Genomic DNA, 23,473 nt, shown 5'->3' with positions numbered 1-23,473 from the left:
GCGTCACATGAAAATAATTCCGTGCACCAGCAATTTTGTGACCTTAGATTAAGTGCAAATATCTAAAAAGTCATTGAGCAAATGATAGAGCATCAAATTAATATCATACTTGTAAAAATCATGTTTTTGAAAATCCAAAAATCTGAAAATATATCTGGAAAAAATGCATAGGTCCAAATAGTTTTTGATGCTTTGTTTTGGGGGACATTTTAGTACAGTGCACACGACAACGAGCATGGAGTCGGGAGGATAGTCGCCTTTCTGACCAAACGAGACTTTTCACCTTATAGTATTCATCTGGAATAACAGGTAAAGTAACGTTTGGTCTCATTTGGTGGTCAATCTACATCAGTTTTTTGGTTTCTGTTTCGGAGACGTTACAAACTTGTTTCAGAATTTACCTTTTTGGTGGGCTCTGCTGCCTTCACTGGTGCCAGAAAAGTCGTAATTCCGAATACACTGCATAATGACCCAGGAAGAAAGTGGCGTATTGTCCGTTGTGTTGTTTGGCAGAGATGCAGAGGCGTTTGTCGAAACAGATAGTTTTGTATAAAGGTTCACACGTTAACATAAAATATGTTATGACTGAATTAAAACACAAAACATCCCGTCATTGCTTTTTATGTCAAGGCATCATAAGGAAGAGGTCACACGACACGTCACCACAAAAAAACAAACGTGAAAAGCCTCCTTGGTGCAATATCTCCGATACACTGCTCTTTATTTGGTTAAAATCGTTTTTATAATTAAAAAAAAGTCAGCGTGTACTAAAACATGAGGGCAAAAATCAAATATATTATATGTAATATGTGTATGAGTAATTTTTGCCGTTTGGGATTTTCCCTTTTCTGCAGAGGAACAAACCAGTGTCCACTTCTATGGTGTTAGTGAACATGTAATGGATCATACGCTGTGTTGCTGTGTCCTGCATGTCTTGTGTTGAAGGCGCAGGGTCAATGTAAAGAGTTTGAGGAAGCTAAAAGTTGCTAATGCTATCAACATACACGGAAATGCATTGCTGTGGTTGATGACGAACGTCCTGTTGCTAGCAAAGATTTTTATTGTTAGCATTACAGAATTTTTACATTTTATTAGACATTTATTAGCTTCTATCAGACGTGACTGTTGTTGACTATATTCTCTGTTACCACCAGGGAGCTTAGCCAACATTAGCTCTTTTCCTGAGTTGGGGTTTTAACAAGAATTCTATGTTGACTTTTCTAAAGGAGACATGGATCACCCAACTTGTATTGTGGAGGAAATGAAGCAGTTTGCTGTACACAGCGCCCTGCCAACAGTGTATTACATCCCAGATTTCATATCACAGGATGAGGAGTCCTGCCTTCTACAGCAGGTCTACAAGTCTCCAAAAACTAAATGGACTCAGTTGTCAGGCAGGAGGCTGCAGAACTGGGGGGGCTTACCACATCCCAAAGGCATGCTGGCAGAGAAGATTCCTACCTGGCTCCTGACGTATTGTGAGAAAATGTCCTCCCTTGGCGCGTTCAGTGGGGAAACGGCCAATCATGTATTGGTGAATGAGTATAAACAAGGAGAAGGTATTATGCCACATGAAGACGGCCCCCTGTACCACCCCACCGTAACCACCATCAGTCTGGGCTGCCACACCCTCCTTGACTTCTACAGGCCCGTCAGCAGCCTTGAGGGCGACGTGCAGACAGAAGAGAACCGCTTCCTGTTCTCCCTGCTAGTGAAGCAGCGCAGTCTTCTGATCCTGCAGGATGAAATGTACACGCGTGTGCTTCACGGCATCCAGGCGTGCGCCCAGGACACACTGACAGACAAGGTGGTGAACCTGTCGGCGGCTGCTGCCCTGCCGGGGGAGACACTGACACGAGGCACCAGAGTGTCACTGACTGTACGACATGTGCCCAAAGTCATGAAGACGAGGCTTCTTTTGGGAAGGAAGTGGTGAAAGACTGCGTGTTGACCTAGAAGGTCGTAATAGTAAAACAGAATTTGTTAGCCATTTTCACCATCAAGCCCAACATCGATGGGCATCTAATCCAGACTGTTTTCTGAACCATATCGCACATGTTTATAACTGATCACTTTATTTCTCTTTATTCAATTTCTGTGCCAAATGTTTGGTATTTTCAGTTGATACATGATTCTGATCGGTTGATTGTCAGAACTGGTGGCAGGATTTGTTAATTAATGAGGTACACACCAGCACAACATGTGAATCACTACATATATAAAATAGATATGACCTTATAAAAGTGACTGTTTGGTGTATGTATATATTGTTAATTTGATAGATTTACTCCACTAAATGTCTCAACCATCAGAATGCTAATATTATAAGCTTTTGTGAGCTTTGCAAAGATACTGGTTGTTTGCAGTGCAGAAAGGCCAAAGATATGACTGAGGATAATTTATTTCCGTTGTTATGATGATGGTATATATCCTCATCATAACTGTTGTCATGACACTCCAGTGATGGCGTGTTCCACTTAGCCTATGAACATAGTTGTATAATGTCTTCAGTGGCTCAGGACAAAGATTTTACAAGTCTGGTAAAGTAAAAAACAAAAAGTAGCACTAATTAATTAACTAAGTAATGTAGGATCCAGTATTTCCAGTTTTTGAAACTTGACACAAACTAGGGACTAAAAGTCCAGATGTCTCAGCCTGCATCAGTGTTGACCATTCTTTTCTTCTTTGTCTTCTTTGTTGTTCTCCCTATAGGGATACTCAACAAAATAGTTATGTTCAATTGAATCAGATTGGTCAATAAAACAGATGTTTTTTTTGTTTTTTTACTTTATCAGTTGGGCTGTACTATAAATATCTATTTTACACAGTAGATGTGTGTTCCTTCATGTCCATGTACTCAAGATCAAACGTAATCCAATTGTTTCATTTGACACAGAAAACCTCGGCAGAAAAATCCATCGGATCATAGAGGCACATTAAAATGTCACTTTTTAAAGAGAGGATTTTTACATTTTACTGATGTCTCTGAGGGGGCTGCACGGTGGTGTAGTGGTTAGCACCTTCGCCTCACAGCAAGAAGGTTCTGGGTTCGAATCCCGGTTCAACCAGGGCCTTTCTGTGTGGAGTTTGCATGTTCTCCCCGTGTATGCATGGGTTCTCTCCGGGTTCTCCGGCTTCCTCCCACAGTCCAAAGACATGCAGAATGGGGTTAGGTTCATTGGACCGTAGGTGTGAATGTGAGAGTGAATGGTTGTTTGTCTCTGTATGTGGCCTTGTGATAGGCTGGCGACCTGTCCAGGGTGTAGCCCGCCTTGGCTCCAGCGACCCTTAAATGGATAAAGCGGTAGATGAATGAATGATGTCTCTGAAGTTACAGCTATCTTGTTCATGCAGTCAATCAACATGTCAGCAGATTTCAGTTAAAACATAGAAAAATCCAAAGGTCTTGGATTGAAGCGGCTGTATTATATAGATCTGACTCTGTTTTGTATGGAAAACCACAGAAAGTCTTTGTCATCATGTGCTCCAACCTGCACACACACTAACATTGTTTCGCTTTGGTGTGAAATCACATTCACAGGAGGACGTCAAAACAATGGAGCCGCAAGTGAAACGCTGGAAATGGTCGGTGTGCAACTCGGACTCCTGGGTCGCTTACCCTGTACTGTCAGATGAGCATTCACAAGACATTGAGTTGATGGAGGCGTTTGCCTCACCTATTGTCAACAAAAAGGAGACAGCTCGACTTGTCAGGGAGCTAAACAGCCTCTATCCGCTGAGCGGCCTACAGCACATCAAGAGGGTGCGGGCGTGCAAGGAGCAGGGCAGCCCTCACCCCCTGGAAGTCCTTGTGTGCCTCGTTAGTGATGCACCGGACATGGAGGCAGTCAGCCTCGACTCTCTATTGCCCTCAGATGGAGTCCTACATGATGGACTAGGTGAGCCTTTTGTGGTTAAGGTCCCTGCACGTCCCCCCTTGACCCGATCTCAATTCGAGCAGACGAGCAGACACTGGCCCACCTCTTTTCACGAGGACAAACAGGTGACAGTCGCCATGAGAGGAGAGCTCTTCAGTCCACCTCAGAAAGCCTCAATGCACATGTACATGATGTCTGCTCTTGCTGCCGCTAATGCTGGAAAGGAGATGGGGATGGAGGCAGTTGGGGCTGTAGTGGTAAACCCAGCGACGCAGAGAATCATCGCAGTGGGTCATGACTGCCGAGGCCACCATCCTCTCAAACATGCAGTCATGGTCTGCATCGAACTTGTCGCTCAGAGCCAGGGTGCTGGATGTTATTCTTTTGATAGATATCCTGCTTGCCGATTCATTTCACCAACCTCAGATACGTGTCTAAATGTGCCTGACGCAGAGGCTAGCTCTCAGCCGTACATATGCACCGGGTATGACCTTTATGTGACCCGAGAACCATGTGTTATGTGTGCCATGGCACTGGTCCACTCCCGGATTGGCCGCGTGTTCTATGGGACCGCTTCTGCTGACGGGGCATTAGGGACCAAGTTCAAAATTCACTCCCAGAAAGATCTGAACCATCGCTTTGAGGTGTACAAAGGGGTTTTGATCACACAGTGTGAGGATCTTAACAGGTCGGACGACCACATCCAAAAGCAAAGTCTAGAGGAACGTAGATGATTAATGTACCAGTCCAATCAGTGAGTCTGGAGCTGAAAGATTCTTAATAAACCATTTTTTTTTTCAAAAGCATTTGTTTTAAAACCTGTGGTAGCTGTGTTGTTGCATTGGAGGCATGTGTGTAGTTGAAAACCAGCAACAATGAGGATTCCACCAAAATTCTGTGACATGGAGAGAATAAAGTCAGTGACTCTGGAACCTGACTCGGAATACATCACCAGTGCAGAGAGAAATGTTGGGTCCTTGTTTTTTAAAATATGGAATCGGTATCCATCAACTTGCAAAGTACGTGAGGTTTGTAATAAACCTATATTACACACAAGACATTTTTCAGATAAACATCATGATAGTTTTTTAAGCTTTTCATGTAGTTCCTCCTTGATTTGATGTTTAATTCCACGTGGGCAACAGCTGGTTTGGGTATGTGTTAATGCCTCTCCTGATAAGTTGAGGATAGTAAGTGTCACTCCTGTCAGTTTGGTCCTCCACCACAGCTTAGGATTCCACTTTCCATACAGTTTATGTACATAGCTCACATCAAATGCAAATTGTGTAGACGGGTAATCTGTAAAGTAAATCAAATGTAATATTCCTTCATAATCTGAGAGAATCTGACTACCTTTCTGGAGTGTAGTATCTTGAATTCTCATTACTTAATTAGGTTAATCTGACTTTTCAGGGGGGGCGGGGGCTCCCGTTGGAGGCCCCCTACCCAATTCAATGCTAGGGGAAACACTGGACCTTATAGACATATGGTGTGTCTCCAAATCACATACAATTGATTACATTCACCACGGGTGGATTTACCAGTCAAGGTGTAGAAACGTCTCAAAGATGATCAGAACTGGGAGGCACGCGTGTCACACCATATTGTCTGGATACCTATATCATTATGTTGTAATTACAGTTTTCCTTTCATAAATTTGCAAAAAGGTGTTAACTTCTGTTTTAACTTTGTCATTATAGGGTATTGAGTGTAGATTGATGATGGGGAAATGTTTTTATTTTATTTTTGCATAAGGCTGCAATAAAATAAAATGTAAAAACAATGGTCTAAATACTTTCTGAATGCACCGTATGTACGTTACAGACCTCCCTCACTAGACACTTAACCTGACAACAATCATTTGTCTCATTTCCACATACAGGACTTTTATTTTAATACACAGGACATAACATTCACACAAACTCTACAATGAAGAATTGCCCCTGTTTGATTGAGTTATAAGTGAGAAATGATTCACATACCAAAGAAATCATGCAAATAAAGAGTATGATTCCATTTTTCACTCAGTTTGGCGCCCATTACAAAATGAGAGTGTACCAATAAAATGAGCCACAGGCTCCTACCCTCAGGAAGTAAACATCTTTGAAAAATACACTGGGGATATCTTTGTGGGTAGAAACAAACTTATACTCATACCATGTGAATTGAGGGCAAAGAAAGAAAAACATGAACTACACCAAAAGCCTGACTGGTGCCTGGGCCAGCCCAGGTCTATGCAGGCCAAAAAATACATCATTAAATATTCACATAAGTTAGTTATGCATATGGCATCCTGTCATCTACAAACATACACCTGTTTTTTTATACATTTCATCTTCAGACTGAATATTGTAACAACGACAATGGCGTTTACACAAACTGTACTACTCGGTACACACCATGCGGTACAGACCACATAGGAATTAACTGCAGTTGCTATGAGGCACAGCATTTACAATGTCTTAATACTTGTTAATGCCGAAAATTCTCACTCCGTGTAGCTGTGGCAGCTTGGGAATCAGAACGCTCAAAAGTGAGGCAGTGTTTATGACGAAGTGTGTTGTGTCGTACTTTGTGTAGAAACTTGCCAGGAAGTATCTGTATAGGAAAACAGAGATATTCATTTAAAAAACAACAAAAGACAAACACAAAATCCTTCAATGAAAGAACGGAGCACTGCGACAAAACAAAATGTGCACAATATTTGCTTGTACATTGATTTTGCACATTGCAGCATCTCAGTTTCACGACGATTCCAAAACATTTAATGCTGTGGTCATGTTTTTTTGGGCAGAGGATGAATATTTTGATGCAAAAACAATTTCATCCTCACTACAATAAAGTGATATATCAGCATCAAAGACCTTGGGTTTGATAAACCTAGAAAAAGGTGACTTTCCTAAATGATCCATTAGTACAAAGGCAATCAGAGGATATCTAATACATACAGAATGATCGGGGAGATGGTGAAGAACTTTCTTGATGAAGTGAACTGCACGCCGTAGTCAAGCTGTTCCCAATGTGTAAGAAGTCTGGCTTTTCCTTGGTCAGGGGTCTCAAAGGGCGTGCCTTTCACCGCATGCATGAACACATACATTCCCTGTAGAGACAAAAACTTGGTCAACAGTGCAGCAATTACTGGGTGTAAAGAACAAGACCAGTGCAAGACTGATTCAATGCAGTGACCTTTCTGTTTTAGGTTTTAAATAATTAAGACATCTATCTGTTGTACCAAAGACTGAATTTAAATACATCAAAAATCACCCACTTTAGGCAGGAGTGCTGTAGGAGTTTGAGTTTCTGAACTGCAGAATGTGAAAATTTCAACAAAAACATTAAAGCTTAGAAAAATAGATGATTGAATAAGACAATGATGTCTTTTTTATTGGAAGTTAGCTATGTTGGAAATGACCTTCATTTCTAATAATGCGCCTTTGTCAAAACAATGGAATTCAGCTTTAAATGGAAAAGCTACATTACAGAGGGAAAAGTAATAACACTCAAATGCTGACATGCAGCTGAGGTATAATTAGTACACTGCTGGTGTATTGTGAGGAAAACAATAGGCTGTAGCTAACTTTACTTGTTACTGTTGCTAGCCTTTCCTATTGGCTGTGATTCACAATCCTTGTAAACTGCTTGGAGCTCGCAATACTCAATGATGTCACACACACACACACACACACACACACACACACACACACACACACACACACACACACACACACACACACACACACACACACACACACACACACACACACACACACACACACACACACACACACACACACACACACACACACACACACACACACACACACACACACACACACTGACTTTGTTTGCCAGCCAGCCATGTAACAGTGAAAGGTCAGATTTGTCCACAGACCTTATATGGAGTGGACAAATTATCATAATAGATCACGTGCCACAAGGACATCTCCCCAAAAAAGGAGCATATTTTAACAAGCACAGACAAGGCGGGAGGTAAGTTTGCCTTAGCATGCATGGCATATTCAGCTGGAAGCTTAATTTATTCAAAATGTTGTCTACCCTTAAATCCAAACTTAGAGAGCGATTTGACAATACTTTTTTGGTTTCGCTTGTGAGAATATAACTTACAAAGTTGTGAATGACATTAGTTAGAGTCCACACCAATGGCACACTGAAGAAGGGTATGCTCAAGAGTACAACGTGAAGTATTCCAACACCAAGTGCATAGGTCAGCCAGATGCCTCGACTGTTCATCACCCGAGTGTTTGGGTTCACCTCACTGTGTGCCACACCCACATTCATTCTGGTCTGTGAACGGCAAAAAAAAAGAATTCACAAAACAAGATTTCACTTTGGTATAACAATTATAGTTATTTGCTTCCTCTTTATAATTTACAGAGAGCAGTGCCCATTATAAAGTTCTGACTGTTAAAACAAGCTCTGAAAACTACAATAATGTTATAGTGCTAGGAACACTTAAACATGCCAATTAATAATAATAATAATAATAATAATAACAATATGAATAATGTACATAGGGTATCTGCAATTACAATAAGACTTTGACCCTAACTGTACAAGTGTACCTTTTACAATTTTCTGTATAATAAACCTTGATTTGAAAAAGCAAATGATAACACACAATACCACTGAAGCACTTTGGTCTCAGGTCGAAATGAGACAACAAGAAAAACAATCATGTTGAACTTTTGCCCGGTGGCACACTTTTAGCTGTCAGGCTGGATTAAAGAAACAAACAAATCTTAATTTGCAGAGATTAAAGTAAAGTTTAAACTCCACATTACCTAACCAACAGTATGCCACCTCTAAGCTGCCAGTGTTACTATTGTTACAAGCATAATTACGTTTTTGCATTTGGTGATTTCTGAAAAAAAAAATGTACCTGTGTGAATGAGGAGACAATATTTTGTCTAAATGTGTTTACAAAATTTTATCTCATTTTATTACATGAGCATTAGCAGAGGGCCAAAATGACCGTCCACAATTTCTAATCTAGTGTAACATGAAGTTATCAGCTGCATTTGGGATACAGGTGCTCTTAGTCGATAGATTGAGATACAATGAAAGATATATAGTCTTACAACATATCAGATAATACGTTCTTAAACATTTCTGCAACGACGAAACTGGATAAAATAATCCTTTGACATGATATATGCACAAACAACACACAGGCCCAGACTATTTTTGATCAACATTCGTAGCTACACCAAACAGCAGAACTGTTAAAAATAATTACGTAAACAAACACCCGAGAGCAAACTGTGTTAGTGACTTAACGTAAACAGAGATAATAATTATTCAATAATGTCTAGCATGCCTTGCTAAGAGGACGTGTGAACATGAAACATCTTTCAGACATGTTTTCGTTTCCAGTACATAGCCAGACCCAATCCACCACTGTTGGTACACCAAGTTTGTCAGCATCACTGCGTAAATAGGAAACGTTTACTGACGTTAACGTATGTGGCTCCACGTGTAAAATAAAATAAAACACACACACACACACACACACACACACACACACACACACACACACACACACACACACACACACACACACACACACACACACACACACCGAGTGCAGCAAACTTACAGGTAGTAGCGAGCAGTAGGGGTATTTATAGAGGTGAGGAGCTATGGAGAGAAATTGTTTATCCCCCTGTTGATGTGTCCAGATCCGGCGCTGACAGCACGTCGTAGACTGACCCGAGCGGAAGTAGACGTGGTTTCAAGCCAGTTTGGTGGATTTTTAATTCCCGAAGGAAATTCCACAGGCTTAGTCCTGACCCCGAAATTCACACGAAGTGGGCTGTTATATCAAGCTTCGAATTACATATACTTATATTTACGGGTATTTAAAGGCTAACTCTTTTAAATTTTAGGTATGGTTAAAAATTTGTATCCTCCCGAAAGCTAAATATCAAGTAGCCTGCCTTCGGGTTGTACCTGTCAGAATTAACTCAGGGTAAAATGTACTCAACATTTTCCTACGAACCCGCCCTCAGTTCACTTCCAACCAATCAAAGGCTTAAGGAGGGGGCGGGAATCAGCTCGTTTCCGCCGCGCGGCTACTGTGTGTTGTTTAAGGAGGATTTGACGGCAGCTACAGTAAAGCGAGCTCGTGCAAGTCAGTATTTACTATCAAGCTAGTTGAGTTAATGTTAAGTTTCTAATGGATTGTAATGTCGCTACTTATGTTTACACGTAATTGGGATTTGAGGTTTAAGGGTCAAGTTGGAGACCAGTTGGCTGACATTAGTGAAGTCAACTTACTGTAAAACGCCTTTCAGATAATATAATGAAGTCTTGCACTGTGACACGACGTTTCTAAAGTGTATTCAATTGCTTTTCACTAAATTATTAACTGAAATAATATAATTTGAGTGTTCTGTCTAGCGTTGAATTGGCATTTAGCATAGGTTCAAATCTGAAATAACCCTTACAGGTAGTGTAAAGTTGGTAGCAGGTGACTAACCCAATATTTATAGTACCTGTGCTACTTAAATTGGAATTTGGAATTTGGAATTTGGAATCAATCATATAAAATGAAAAACATTTCTACTGGTATAGTTTTCACTGGTAATGTCAACTGTAACATTCACGTTATTTATATGAGCAACAAAAATGTATTCATGTTTTTAACATAAAGAATCCATGTGGCACCAGAGCTCAAGACTTGAAACTATCTTTACATCAAGACCAAGCTTGCAAACGAATGCAGACAGTGAGACTGATTTGTTTGCCCCACGTGATGTTTTTATGTTTTTAAATAACCTTTCTTAACAATATCTGTCAGTTAGTGATTTGTTGTGTGTGAAGCCATTTGCTCCAACCCAATGTCATGCGGTGGTTATGACTCAACACCAGAAGTTCTAAAACCAGACATGTCTCTAACAGATACCTGGAAGCATGAAGCAGTTGCCTTCTGATACTGTGCGGCTGCTGTCGAGCACCCAGGTCATCACTTCAGTGGTGAGCGTTTTGAAAGAACTGTTGGAAAATTCCCTGGATGCCGGAGCATCAAGCATTGACATTAAACTGGTACTGTAGCTCAATCACTGATTATTGATTAGGAAAAATGATTGTATTGCTTTTAGCAGAACTTGAACTTGTTTTCTTTCCCTTTTAGCAGCAAAAATTGTTGTTATATCTAATAATAGAATTGGCAGCTGCATTGGCAGTCTACAGTATGAATCAAATTTTCCAATGCAGGAGAACTACGGTTTGGACCGGATAGAAGTACGCGACAATGGCCATGGCATTAAAGCTGCAGATACTCCTGTTATGGCCGTGAGACATTTCACTTCAAAGATCTGTAGCCATGAGGACCTGGAGCGTCTGGAAACATACGGCTTCAGAGGAGAAGCACTGGGCTCCGTTTGTGCTGTGGCCGAGGTAAGTGTAGTTATTAAATGAGAAGGAGTTAAAAAGGAAATTAACTAGAATTAAATTGGAAACGGATACATTTACATACATGATATTTGCAGCTGTTCCAAAGTATAAGACAAGATAAGATGAACCTTTATTGATTGAAATTCAAATTTGACACAGCAGCACAGAAGTGAAGCAGGACAAAGGGAAACATGTAATACAATAAAATAGGAAGAGAGGACGTAATCTAAGGTAAATAAGATAAAATAGAAATACTACATACAAGAACAAATACTATATACATTTATGAGTACAGTCCAAAGTAGGCTAATGTGCAATATGAAAATAAAAATTTTGTGACTGTGCAGTTTGAGATCTGGATTGGGGTCTTTAGACTGTGGGTGCTGTGGCGTTGTGCAGTCTAATGACTGACGGCACAAAGGAGCCTCCCAGGCGCTTTGAGGCTCGTGGCTGAATGAGTCTGTGGCTGAACGATCTCCTGAGCTGCCTCAGGTCAGCACAGAGAGGATGAGAGGGGTCACTCATGATCGCTCTCAGCTTTCCTCTCATCCTCTTCTCTGTCACTGCCTCCACACTGTCCAGTTCAATCCCCACCACAGAGCTCGCATCCTCACCAGCTTGTCCTCCCCCAACACACCACAGCAAAGAAGATGACACTGGCTACCACAGACTGGTAAAACATCCTCAGCAGCCTAGTGCATACATTAAAAGACCTGAGCCTCAGAAAGAACGGCCTGCTCTGCACCTTCCTGGAGAGGGCCTCATTGTGTTATCCAGTTTGTTGTTGAGTTGCACTCCCAGGAACTTGTAACTAGCTACCATCTCCACCCCCCTCCCTCTTTCTGCATCAGAAGTCCACCCCCAGCTCCTTGGTTTTTCCAAATGTGGAGCTGCAGGTGGTTTCTGTCTCTGCAGCCTACAAAGCTCTTGAACATGTGTCTTTGCTCCTCTGGACTGGATCGCTTTTCGTTTTAAGTGCTATGATAGAGGCAAAGTAAAATACCCTGTTGTATCAATAAGTAGGCCGATTTTATTACTTATTGATCTAGTAGAAATACTGCCAAGTTCCCATCTGAGGTTCTCCCTTGTTAACTTATTTTGTCAGAGTTTCAACTTCAACTCTCCCTGTTATTCCCATGTCTGCCATTTCTACTAGCTACTTTCAGTTTTGGATGCATAGTGGCAAACAGACTTTTGTTTGTGCCATAAACCAAGCCATCATTTTCAACAGAGATTTTGTTCCCCGTGGTAGGCAGGATTACATAGTAAACGCGAGGCTTATAGAACCAATTTAAATGCAGATTGTGTGAATATTCTATAGTAATAATACATGTTGATTTATACGTTTTTTACATGTACTAATAAAATGGATTTCAAAGGAAAAAAAATATTCTCGCTCATGCATACATTTATGATATTTTACAGGTAGCATGACTCTTTCATTCATCCGTATGTATTAGATATCAAACAGACATCCTGGTTTATTATAGTCTGTAAACTGTTATAATGTCTTGTGCTGTTTCCCTTCAGGTAGCTGTCACCACAAAGACCGCAGTGGATGACATCAGCATCCAGTACACGCTTAACTACACAGGGGAGATTGTTTGTCAGAAGCCGTCTCACCTCGGTCAAGGCAAGGCACACGTAATTCAATAAGTCTCATAGTTAGCAAAAAAATCAACTGTTTTTATTAATATTCTGAAAATGCTGTCATTAAAAAGGAAAAAATGCAGACACTCTTATCAAACTCTGATGGTTTTTACTCAGTGATTAAACATATGCAGAGGCGTCAGAAAGTATTCTGACACACTCACTTTGTGCACATTTTATTGTTTTGTTCCTTTATTTTTAAATTAATAAAATTGTGATTTTTGCCCATGAGATTCCACTCAATATTTGTAATGACCAAGTGGAAACATTTTAAAAGAAGTCTTCGGACCCTTTGGTTAGTACATTGTAGAAACCCCTTTGGCAATTACAGCTTCAAGTCCTCTTGTTTAAGTCTCTACTAACTATCCTCCCCTGGATTTAGAAGCTGCTGAGGTGGTCGTCCTTTCAGCAGATTCTCCCATCTTTGAAGAGAACTTGTGTAGGAAGCTCTGTTAGAGTGAACAGTTGGGTTCTTGGTCACCTCCCTGACCAAGGCCCTTCTTCCCAGTTTACAGTTTTGCCAGACAACCCTGCTAGGAAGAGTCCTGGTGGTTCCAAACTTCTTCTTTTAAACAAACACTGAAGCCACTGTGCTCCTGGGAACACTCACAGCTTTAGAAATGGGTTTAATATCTTTTTCTGTGTGGTGCCGCAGCAAAGGGTATGAATACCTTGTGAATGCAACATCTCAGTTTTGATTTGTAATGCATTTGCAAGATTTAAAAAAACAACAACTTTGCTTTCCTTTGTCATTATTGATTATAGACTGATGGGCAAGAATGGCATTTGTATCTTAAATTATGTTAACAACAAGTGTGGTCTGAAAGCTTCACGGTTGTTTTCTTATTTACAGATAATGCACACTTTGCTAGATATGTTTCCAGGTTGATCTGCATCCTTGAGCCATGATGTATGAAAATCATTTGTGTCAAAAGCTGTTGCACACCTCTGTTCCTTTGTGTTGCACAGGAACAACAGTGAGTGTACTGAAGCTTTTCAAGAATCTTCCAGTGAGAAGGCAGTACTATTCTAGCAAGAAGTGCAAGGAGGAACTGAAGAAAGTACAAGACCTGCTCATGGCATATGCCATAATCAAACCGGACCTGAGGCTCTCGCTCGTTCACAATAAGGTCGGGAACTTCTCACTTTTCTGATTTTGCTAGGATAATGTTATTGTCAACTTTCAATTTTGAACAATAGCAAATTACAGTATGCAAGGTGGAATTTACCATGGAGGCTAATATCTCAATTTAAAAACATTTTATCACTAAGCAGTCAAACAACCTGTCTTCTAAAGTGAGTATCAAACCCCGCAGTCTTCTCTGCTGTCATTCTGGATCAGTGTGTCCCAAGCAGTCATCATATCATCAATGTATGAAAGTATGTGTTGTGGATCTTAAGGTGTGGAAACAATCGCTCCAGGGTGTCGGGTCAGGGCACTAGAGTGGTGTTCAGGTGAGAGTGCAGATGAAAGATGGAGGCAAAAGTAGTTGTAGAGTTCAGACTATTTATCTAGATGCAGTCCAGCATGCCAAATACAAGGTCATCACATTTTCAGGTACAATCCGAAGGAAAGGGGCCTCAAAGTCCAGTTATAATCCGAAGGGAAAGGGGGCTCCAAATTCGGGCGTAAACCGAAGGAAGGGGAGCTCCAGGGTCAGGTGTAATTCGAAGGAAAGGGGGAGCTCCAAGTTCGGGCGTAAACCGAAGGGAAGGGAGCTCCAGCGGTCTTGATGGTCTGACTGAAGAGGATTCGCCGCCTATTTATACACGATGAGATCCTTTGATCTTAGGAGTGGGTTCGTTCTAGATAACAGGAGGGTAGATGACTTTGATCCTTTGACTTAGGCGTGCGTCTGTTCTAGATTACAGGAGGGTACATGACTTTGATCCTTTGATGGTTACATCAACGGAAATGATACTTAACGACTATAGAGAATAGGAGTGAATGCTCATAAAAACCTAAATCTGACAAGTAAAATGCATAACTCGGAAATACTATTACATCTAAAGAACAGAACCGTACATAGTGGCATGGCCTTTTTTACAATCAACATATGACTAAATAAACTTCATTGTCATGTTATTGTCAATCTTAAAAGCACAGCAAGAAGCTGTCTGATTATTTGGAACTTACTGAGCAACGAGATGGACAGCAGAGGAGTTGATCATGCTTCAGGAGAGGTGTGAGAGATTTCTGTGGATTTTGCAGTTTCATCATCGAAATCCATTCTGTCAGACAAAAGTGAAGATGCTAAAAGCACAAGTTAAGCTGCTGAAACAATATTTTACAAGACCTTTATTGCCTTCAGTGAACTGTATGACAACCAGGAAGAATTTTTTGCTGGAGGAAGGTTTTAACTTTTACCCTTTCAACAACATAGCCTAACCAATGAGAGAACATATTGTGTTTTAGTGTTCATGAAGTCTGTTCTGAAAGTGACTATTCATACAGTATGTATACACACACACACACACACACACACACACACACAGAGCAACCGCTAGGTGTCCTCATTCGTCTTCAAATGACTGAACCGCAATGATTACGAAAGCCTGTTTAGATTCTGTTGAATAGTGTCACATTTGTGGCAACGTCACCGATAACAGTGATATGTGTAAAAGCACTAAACGCCTCTGAGATTACATGCTATATAAGATCACTGCCCACATTAGAGCTTTATTTTAATTTTAGAAGGTAAGAAATGTATGTGTGATGCTTGATTCCATCACATTTTCAACCTTCAACATGTTGGGACTACTATTCCTACCATAGCTAATTTATTGAGCATTTTACTTCATACATGACAGTTTAATAAATACATTCAGCCAATGTATTTATTTCACCTCTTCTTCTTAGTTATAGATAACTTTGATCTGGATGAATATTAATCTCCACAGACATTGAGCCAAAGAACAGTCTGTACCAACTGACATTCACTGACAGGAACAGTCATAACGACAAGTCAAATGGTGCAGGTAATGATGACAAATCATTTATAACTCCACCCAATTCCACTTTTGTGATAATGTAAAAGTGTAAAATGTAAATTTAAAGTACCAAAATGATATGCAGAAGCTTGTCTGTTAAATTATTAACCAGACACCTTCTTAAAGACAAATTGTCCTCAGCCTCATGTTGTTTTGTCGTCACTTCTAATGTGCATGGAGTGGATGGAAAATATTAATTTCGCTTTTGTAGAAACGCACCGTCTTAAAACAACAGACCGACAAACTTTAAAATTGCTGGTTAAGTGAGCATATGTTGGCTCTGCTTAAGGAAAGTTTAAGTCCCAAAAAAATTCATATGACTATAACAGAGAGATTAGGCTATAAGTCAGAAGGTTTTTTGATTTATGTGCATATGGTTTTTAAAGGAGTAGCCCAAATGGCCACATTAGTCTGTTTAATAATCGACTTGATTGAAGAGCTTTTCTAAATAGCTTAATGTTAATTTTTATCAGGCTCTTTAACCAGTTTAAACATTTGATTCAGCTTTCAAATGGGAAATATTATTTTTCCTCAAAACACACTTACCCAATCACAGCAGCTAATGATTATTTTCATCATTGATTTTGATCGCTCCATATTCAAGAACCCAGAACTTTGAAATTAGATACGATATAAAACAGAAATAATTGGAAACCATTGTACTGTAGTGACATTCAGATCTTCTCTTTTGAAAAGTTGTTCTATTAAAATTGAATGTAATCAAAAATGAATAGTATTTAAAACAAGATATTAAATTCTTAAAAGAAACCAATTGAGCGTTCTTAGCTGCTAAAAACTAATTTCCCTGGAAATCTTGCAATGCCCTCTGTGAAGAGAGATTAAGAGCACAGCCATGAATCTGTGAGCCTCAATTTTACTGATATCTGTGTAAAACCCACAACAGTAGATGACAGAGTGTTGCAGCGTTTGCTCCTGCAGACTATACCGTGCCACAGAGACAAGCAAACACAAATAATATGAACTAAACCTCATGATGCAACAAGCATTGTCGGTTGGGTTTGCAGCCGTTGAGGGAAAGTAAATCTACAGCACACTTCACGTCTTAAACTAATTAAATGTTTGAGTGCGGCACAGTCCCTAAAATGCCCTTACATAATTACGGCCACTGCTTGACTCCACAAAGAATCGTACTAATAGTCATGATTAAAAATAGGTTACTCCTGCAATATTGATAGTGTTTCCTTTACGGGTGCTTGATGATGCCCATCAGAAAGTAGAACAACTCCGATTGAAATAAATGTATCCATGCACAGACCAAAGCAATGCGTCGTGTTCGACAGTGTACACCATTATTTAGATATGTTTGAAAAAATTAATCATAATTTATCATCAACTTCACCGTCAGTCATTAGTGATCATCAGACTTATATTCAGAAAGCTTGATTCAATTCAATTATTATGGTTTTAAGCATTTTTAGTTTTAGTTTTTATCACCTGTCCCCCAATAGGTTGGCATACTTATGGTGTGCACAATAAAATAGCCAGTTATTGTGTTTTGGTTTGTCCCGTTAGATTAGATTAGTGGAATTATTTAGCAGATTACATTTTCATCCTTTACACCGTTTCAGACCACAGCTAAGTGTAATTGTCAGGTGCCCCAAACTCAAATATGGCTGGAGGTGAACTCTGATTTGGCTGATTATGACGCCTGAGTAAGTTGCTGAACACAGCTGCAGGCTTAACCCCAGATTCTGTTTTGGGCTGAAGCTAGTTTGTACACAGAAGTGTATAGGCAGTGCGGGTCACTGAGGGGCCACACAACCTCCTTATAAATTTCATAGAAATCCGTTTTGAGGTGGTCAGGTTAGAGTAGTAAAAACCCATTTTGCACAATCATCACTCACTTGCCCCTATCCTCTATCTCCAACTCTGCTATTTGGCTTGTGTCATGTTTCACAGCTTCTTCAGGAAATGTTTACAGGAGTGATCCGTTTACATGTGCCAGATTGTGTTTTCAATCGCTGAGACACCCTGCAACTGGGTGCATGCTTTTAGAAATCAACACCCAGGAGATATATTCACCGGTAGACACAAATTACAATCCCACTCGTGGTTGTCAACTTATTTTAACTATTTTCTGATCTGACTTTTTTCTCATTTCTTTTTTATGCTAATATTTTCTACAAATATGCAAATTGATTATTATGAAAATAACCATCGCCTTTAAATGTGCCATTATTTGTTGTTTTGTAATCCAGGAAGAAAGTCATAGTACTAAAAAGAGGCCTGAACCTTTGATTTAGATTGTGTCGACTCTCAGGTCTTGTTATGATTTATTGTTTAATGTTAATTCAAATGCCAATTCATTTTTACGTCAGCAACAAATACTCTTCCAAATGTAATAGATATACTGATAAAACCAAGCTTTGAATGGTAAAACTGCACATTTGTCCATCTCTTCCTGAATAACTTGACAAACAGTATATGTGAACTCCAGATAGGCTGGGGGCTTGGTGCCTCAGTTACTATCCTAACAGGTGTTTATGCAGTGTGATTCACCTGATGTGGACTCATGGAAGTTGACTGGTGTCATATTGTTCCAGGTGGTGGCTTGGCAGAAGGCCAAGGTGGCTGATCACAGAAGTGCCCTCCTTGCTACACTGGGGCCCAGTGCTGTTGCCAACCTGCTCCCTTGCAACTTTCACCAAGAGCAACCAGAGGTTAGTTAAGGGGAAAATGCAGAGATGAAATGAAAAACTTTTGCAAATGTGTGAGATGAACAAAAAACTTGCTGATTTAGAGAAGATATCCGAGTCTTTTCTTTTCTCGCAAAAATATACATTATATGAAGAAAAAAAACCTACAACTTTTATGTTAGTCAGTTTGAAATAGTTAACCCCATCCAACTTTAGGCAGTCCGCAAATTGGGTCTTATCATGCTTTGTGGGGCTCACGTTTACAGGTTTCTCTGTCAACTGTTTTTATTGTTTCACACTGACCATTGCTTAGCTGGATAAAGTCACCTTTCAACACTAACAAACGATGAAGCGAATGTGAAGTGATGCCATGGTGTGCATTGCACTCTGATGGATGAGCATCACAGGCACAAGGCACGGCTGAGCTCCCCCTCCCATCTCATGCACACACACCTTGCACTCTTTGCTCTCATACTGTGACTTCCATGCTGGTTTGCCCTTCATTATAGAACCATTACAGCAACAATTACAACTTCACATGACATGTCTTTCAGTCTCATTTTCAGCCAAAATCCAATTCAAATAAGATATTGTGACACATGGTTAAAATAATATTTTGTTTTATTTGTGTCATGAAACGTTTGACATTATGTGACAGCGGTGCTCAAAAACTAAATATGAAGTACATATGTATAAGTGAATGAGGAGGACTCTCTGACTTATTTGCAAATAAGTGCATGCAGGTTATACTTTACAGTGAGCTAATAATCTCGTCAGGAACGACTGGGCTTGAGCCAGCAAATGTGGTCAGTTGGTGGCTGGCCAACTATTTCTTTGCCCTTTTCTTTTGAGTTCTTTCCTGATGAAGAGTGAATTATTTTTGTTAGCTAAGCTTTGCTGTGCTGATCGTAATTGAATTATTGTCGAGTGGTAACTTTCTGCTTGGTCACGGTGGGTGTCATGTGGCTCGTACCTGCTGCCAGGCCCCAAGCTAATGCAGCCTGACAGATATGGAGCAGCCCTTTTCACCCTGTTTCTCTCTCATTTTCCTCTTTGTTGTTGTTATTTTGCTGCTGCACTTTGGTGCCCAGTTATGAGAACAACCTTTCACCTTTTCCTCTTACTCCCTGTAGCAATGAAAGAGAATATTTCTCCTCTTTGTCCCCAAGAGCAAAGCTTCATAATCAAGGGAGCCAGGTTGAAAATTTCACCGGGGCCTCGCCCCGGGAGAGTCGTAAGAGCTGTTCCTCTGCAGAACAAAATGTGACACTCGTTTTTGGCAGCACAACTACACATAGCTGTGGTCCTTTGGGGCCTTAGGTGCCATTCATGCTCCCATAAAGTGACCCTAATGAGCAGAAGTAGAGAGAAGCATATGTGCCATGACCTGAAACGGCAGTTCATTTATTAACTACATTGGCGTGTGTTGCTGCTAATAATGAGCCCTGGGCCTTGTGTGTGTGTGTGTGTGTGTGTGTGTGTGTGTGTATGGGGGGGGGGAAGCATAGCTACTCTCTGCTTGCAATCTACAGCATCATTTCTTACTAGGTTACATTAATAATGGAGATCAAGTACAGTCGTTCAGTTTTGTGCAGTCATCAACTTTAGGTCTTGAGAACTCTCTCTGGTGGGATTTGAGATGAAAGGTCATCATATATGATGCAAATGTTAATAGAGACACGTGTAACAGCAGCTTGTTGCTCATGTTTAAAAGCCAAGTCTGCATGTAGATACACAAAAGGAGGCCAACAAACTCGGGCATCGCATTGCCTATTGTTGTCAACTGAACCATCCTAATCAAAATCTAATGTCCTTGTTCCAAGACTCTTAACATATACAGCTGTCATTACAGAAACTGTTTTTATTATAGCTATTATTTCTTAAATAATGTTACATTTTGATGTGTTCGTGTTTGATTATTAATATTATCCTTATTTTCATTTCATTCAGATCTCTTTAGATGGCTTTTTTCCTAAGCCTGGAGCAGATTACTCCTCTACAAGCTCATGTAACCCTGACAAAACATTTATATTTGTCAACAACCGGCCTGTCCACCATAAAGATATAATGAAGGTAGAATCCCTTTTGGATAAATCAATGCAACAGACATTATACAATGACTACTTTTTTTGTTTCTAACACAATACTTTTCTTTTTTGCAAATGTTATTCTGGTATGATTGTGCATTTGATCATCAGTTATTGCGTCAACACTACACGGCTCAATATCCGGATGACCCGACCCAAAATCGTTATCCCACCCTCGTGCTTAGAGTTGATGTTCCACCCTCTTCAATTGACATCAACCTGACGCCGGACAAAACCAAGGTTCTACTTCATAACAAGGTGGCTATGAAATTCAAGCTTAGTCAAAACCAGTTAATAATAATAATAATAATAAATTTCCATTTACAGAGCAGTTAAGCATGTAGTGTATTTGTTCAGACTTAACCATGACTGGCTAGTTAAAACAGAACTCAAGCCAAGAAGATGTGATTGGACATTAAACTCTGTGTGTCATCTGTCAAACATTTAGGAGGCTGTGCTCACTGCAGTAGAGGCATTGCTGGTTTCTCTCTATGGCTGTCAGCCTGGTCGTGACCCTTCAGCTGAGAAGCAGCTCGCCCATGAGATGCCATCGAGTCCTTCGCAGACTGATGCTACACGACGTGTCACTAAGCGAAATGAAGAGATGAATGACACTGTCACCAACCACAATGCTAATGACATTTCTCTGTCAACAGCAAAGGGCCCTGATGCTCCACTGGAGCACCAGACGTCCAACAGCAGCTCTTCATCTTCTGTAGCAGAGGACTGGATTGTCAAACATATCCCAGCCGAGCTTGAGTTTAACTTCTCTCTTGATGATTATGACATGGCTCAGAGCTGCACTCGAACAGAAACACTTCCAGGGAGCACATCACTGGAGAGACTTGAGGACAATGTCGTTTCAGCAACAGACACAAGCAAAGACCAGTTATCAGCTGAGGACTGGAGCCGCGGGACGGCTCTGACTGATCCCTACTCACAAGAACCCCTGCAGCCTGTTAAAATCCTTCAACCCTCAAAGCAAAATCTTTCGGACTCGGATGAGTTTAAAAGTCAAAGCAGCTCGAACAAAGAGATGTTCAATGCCATAACAGAGAAACGGGATGCTCTGACAGCCTACAACCTGATCAGCAACTGTGCCATCAGGCCACCGTTGTCTGCTGCCACCCTGTTCGAGAAGGAGGCCAGTGCTGAGCTCCTGGGGGAGGAACCCACGGCCAGCCTGCAGGATATCAGTGTCGCTGTTCAACAGAGGTGGAAAAATCTGAGGGAGGAAGACCATAAGAAGTGAGTTTCCAGACCTTCACCTTTCCAAGCAGTTTCCATTTCTTGTTATTTGCAAGGCAGAGGGAGTGGGGAAAGTTTGACCTTCCATTTGCATGTGAAAAGCCCAGTCTGGAAATAATGTTGATACGAGCTGTGTTTCTAATTTCCTGACAACTGTGCCTAATGGGGAGCTGGGTCGACAAAATTTTCCGCAGTACAACAGGTATCATTAATGATGAAATTCCCTGTATTTCCAAAGTACTCCATCTATCCAGAGGATTCACATGTCTAGTCTGTCTGGTGGCAGAGTTTGGTTAACATGTATTAAACATTCAATCCTTTAAGAATCTTTTTATTTTCCATAGTTACAGTAGTCCCTGAACATAGGCATTGATATTTACAGATATACTGATTTATTAGAAAGTAACTGATATGAACGGGTGTTTTCATTTTAAATTTTATATCAAAATGTCCCGTTTCCAGGTTCACACAAGATTCTTTGTCCATTTAAGAATCTTACCTACAGTTACTTCACAAGTGGAGTCAGGAGTGACACATAGTTAGGCTTGTCAAGAAAAGAGTGGGTACAGGCCAGATGGAGGTAATGAGTGTTTGTGTTTGACCCTTGCTTCCCTCAGAGTTAAAGGAGTGATGCAGACAGTAATGGAGTTATTTTGCAAAATAACAAACAATAAAATAACACCGTGATCACATGAATGTGAGACAAATCATTTATAAAATGGTGCTGTAAGTATATCAGAAATCGGGTTAATTGCATCAAAACTGATAATGAAACGGGTAACAGGGTAAATCAGTCATAAGTGTCTTCTAAAATGGCCCAGATGCACATGCACACGTCGGTAAGAGAAAGTAAAAACGTGTACCTTGTTCTTTATTCGCTGAGCTTCTCAGCTAGTAACATGGAACAACACCAATATACTGCACTGAAAGTGCTTCAGCCCTATAATGTTAGATTACAGCACACCAATTTAAAGTAATTACAAGGTTGGAAAATGTGTATCAGCAGTGGGGCCTTATATAAGGTATGGAAGACTGTATGGAAAAAAGACATCTGTTTAGAATCCTAACTTGCTGTACTGCTGTCTTAAACATGAAATAAGATGTGGAGAGTACTTGGCCCCTTTCACTTTCACTGTTAAGTGACACACCACTTCTAGGAATTATACATGAAACAGGTTATTTGAATAATGGGATGCTGAAGTGTAAGCCCTAATGCTTAACACATGAAGATCTATGGAAACATGAGTTTGCAACTTTGCTGAGAAAAGCAGCCTATACATATATATATATCAAATTCTCAACATGTTCTCTGCATGTACATTGGGAACAAGTTGTTAATCGGAATCTGAATTCTTATTTAGGAGCATGCTGTAATATGTTCTAAGGAGACAACAACACATGGTGGCTCAGCAGCTGTGCTACACAGAGGAATTGGCTAAAAGACAAACAACTGGAATTATTTTTCTCCAAAATTTCACATAAACGTCACTGCAGACCTACTTAGAGAGCGGTGTTATAGGTAACTCACAGTCACAGAGGCGTACAG

The 23,473-nt window shown here is 40.4% G+C and overlaps 4 protein-coding genes across 9 annotated transcripts in view; 3 read left to right on the top strand and 1 right to left on the bottom strand.

Moving 5' to 3' along the window:
* The first annotated feature begins 202 nt into the window (after nucleotides 1–202).
* alkbh6 (alkB homolog 6) lies at nucleotides 203–2,785 on the top strand. Of its 2 annotated transcripts, none has more exons than XM_035651591.2 (2): nucleotides 203–309; nucleotides 1,227–2,785. In XM_035651591.2, the coding sequence occupies exon 2, from the start codon at nucleotides 1,232–1,234 to the stop codon at nucleotides 1,934–1,936; it is 705 nt and encodes a 234-aa protein (XP_035507484.1). In that variant the 5' UTR covers nucleotides 203–309; nucleotides 1,227–1,231; the 3' UTR covers nucleotides 1,937–2,785. The 2 variants fall into 2 exon arrangements, with proteins under 2 accessions (XP_035507484.1, XP_047193123.1); XM_047337167.1 differs by having other exon boundaries at nucleotides 223–309; nucleotides 1,328–2,785.
* pms1 (PMS1 homolog 1, mismatch repair system component) overlaps nucleotides 239–23,473 on the top strand; it is a 28,220-nt gene continuing 4,985 nt past the window's right edge. The window contains exons 1-9 of one of the 5 annotated variants that reach the window (XM_035651584.2): nucleotides 239–309; nucleotides 10,800–10,943; nucleotides 11,115–11,297; nucleotides 12,825–12,927; nucleotides 13,914–14,074; nucleotides 18,500–18,616; nucleotides 20,543–20,665; nucleotides 20,791–20,937; nucleotides 21,128–21,927. In XM_035651584.2, coding sequence (XP_035507477.2) covers nucleotides 10,812–10,943; nucleotides 11,115–11,297; nucleotides 12,825–12,927; nucleotides 13,914–14,074; nucleotides 18,500–18,616; nucleotides 20,543–20,665; nucleotides 20,791–20,937; nucleotides 21,128–21,927 — 1,766 coding nt within the window. In that variant the 5' untranslated portion in view covers nucleotides 239–309; nucleotides 10,800–10,811. Of the gene's footprint in view, nucleotides 310–9,943; nucleotides 10,030–10,799; nucleotides 10,944–11,114; nucleotides 11,298–12,824; nucleotides 12,928–13,913; nucleotides 14,075–14,888; nucleotides 15,129–18,499; nucleotides 18,617–20,542; nucleotides 20,666–20,790; nucleotides 20,938–21,127; nucleotides 21,928–23,473 lie in introns of those variants that run through there. The other 4 variants (XM_035651586.2, XM_035651583.2, XM_035651585.2 and 1 more) reach the window with 4 other exon arrangements.
* adat3 (adenosine deaminase tRNA specific 3) lies at nucleotides 3,557–5,661 on the top strand. Its single transcript, XM_035651588.2, has one exon. It carries the CDS (start codon nucleotides 3,557–3,559, stop codon nucleotides 4,610–4,612), a length of 1,056 nt encoding a protein of 351 aa, XP_035507481.1. The 3' UTR covers nucleotides 4,613–5,661.
* Nucleotides 5,738–9,648, bottom strand: ormdl1 (ORMDL sphingolipid biosynthesis regulator 1). Its single transcript, XM_035651593.1, has 4 exons — nucleotides 9,496–9,648; nucleotides 8,004–8,183; nucleotides 6,827–6,978; nucleotides 5,738–6,476 (listed from the first exon to the last, which is right to left on the bottom strand). Exons 2-4 carry the CDS (start codon nucleotides 8,175–8,177, stop codon nucleotides 6,341–6,343), a joined length of 462 nt encoding a protein of 153 aa, XP_035507486.1. The 5' UTR covers nucleotides 8,178–8,183; nucleotides 9,496–9,648; the 3' UTR covers nucleotides 5,738–6,340.

Source organism: Scophthalmus maximus, chromosome 14 (genome assembly GCF_022379125.1).
Source record: "Scophthalmus maximus strain ysfricsl-2021 chromosome 14, ASM2237912v1, whole genome shotgun sequence".
In the NCBI taxonomy this organism is placed as follows: Eukaryota; Metazoa; Chordata; class Actinopteri; order Pleuronectiformes; family Scophthalmidae; genus Scophthalmus; species Scophthalmus maximus.
This window is presented reverse-complemented; position numbering and strand designations above follow the sequence as displayed.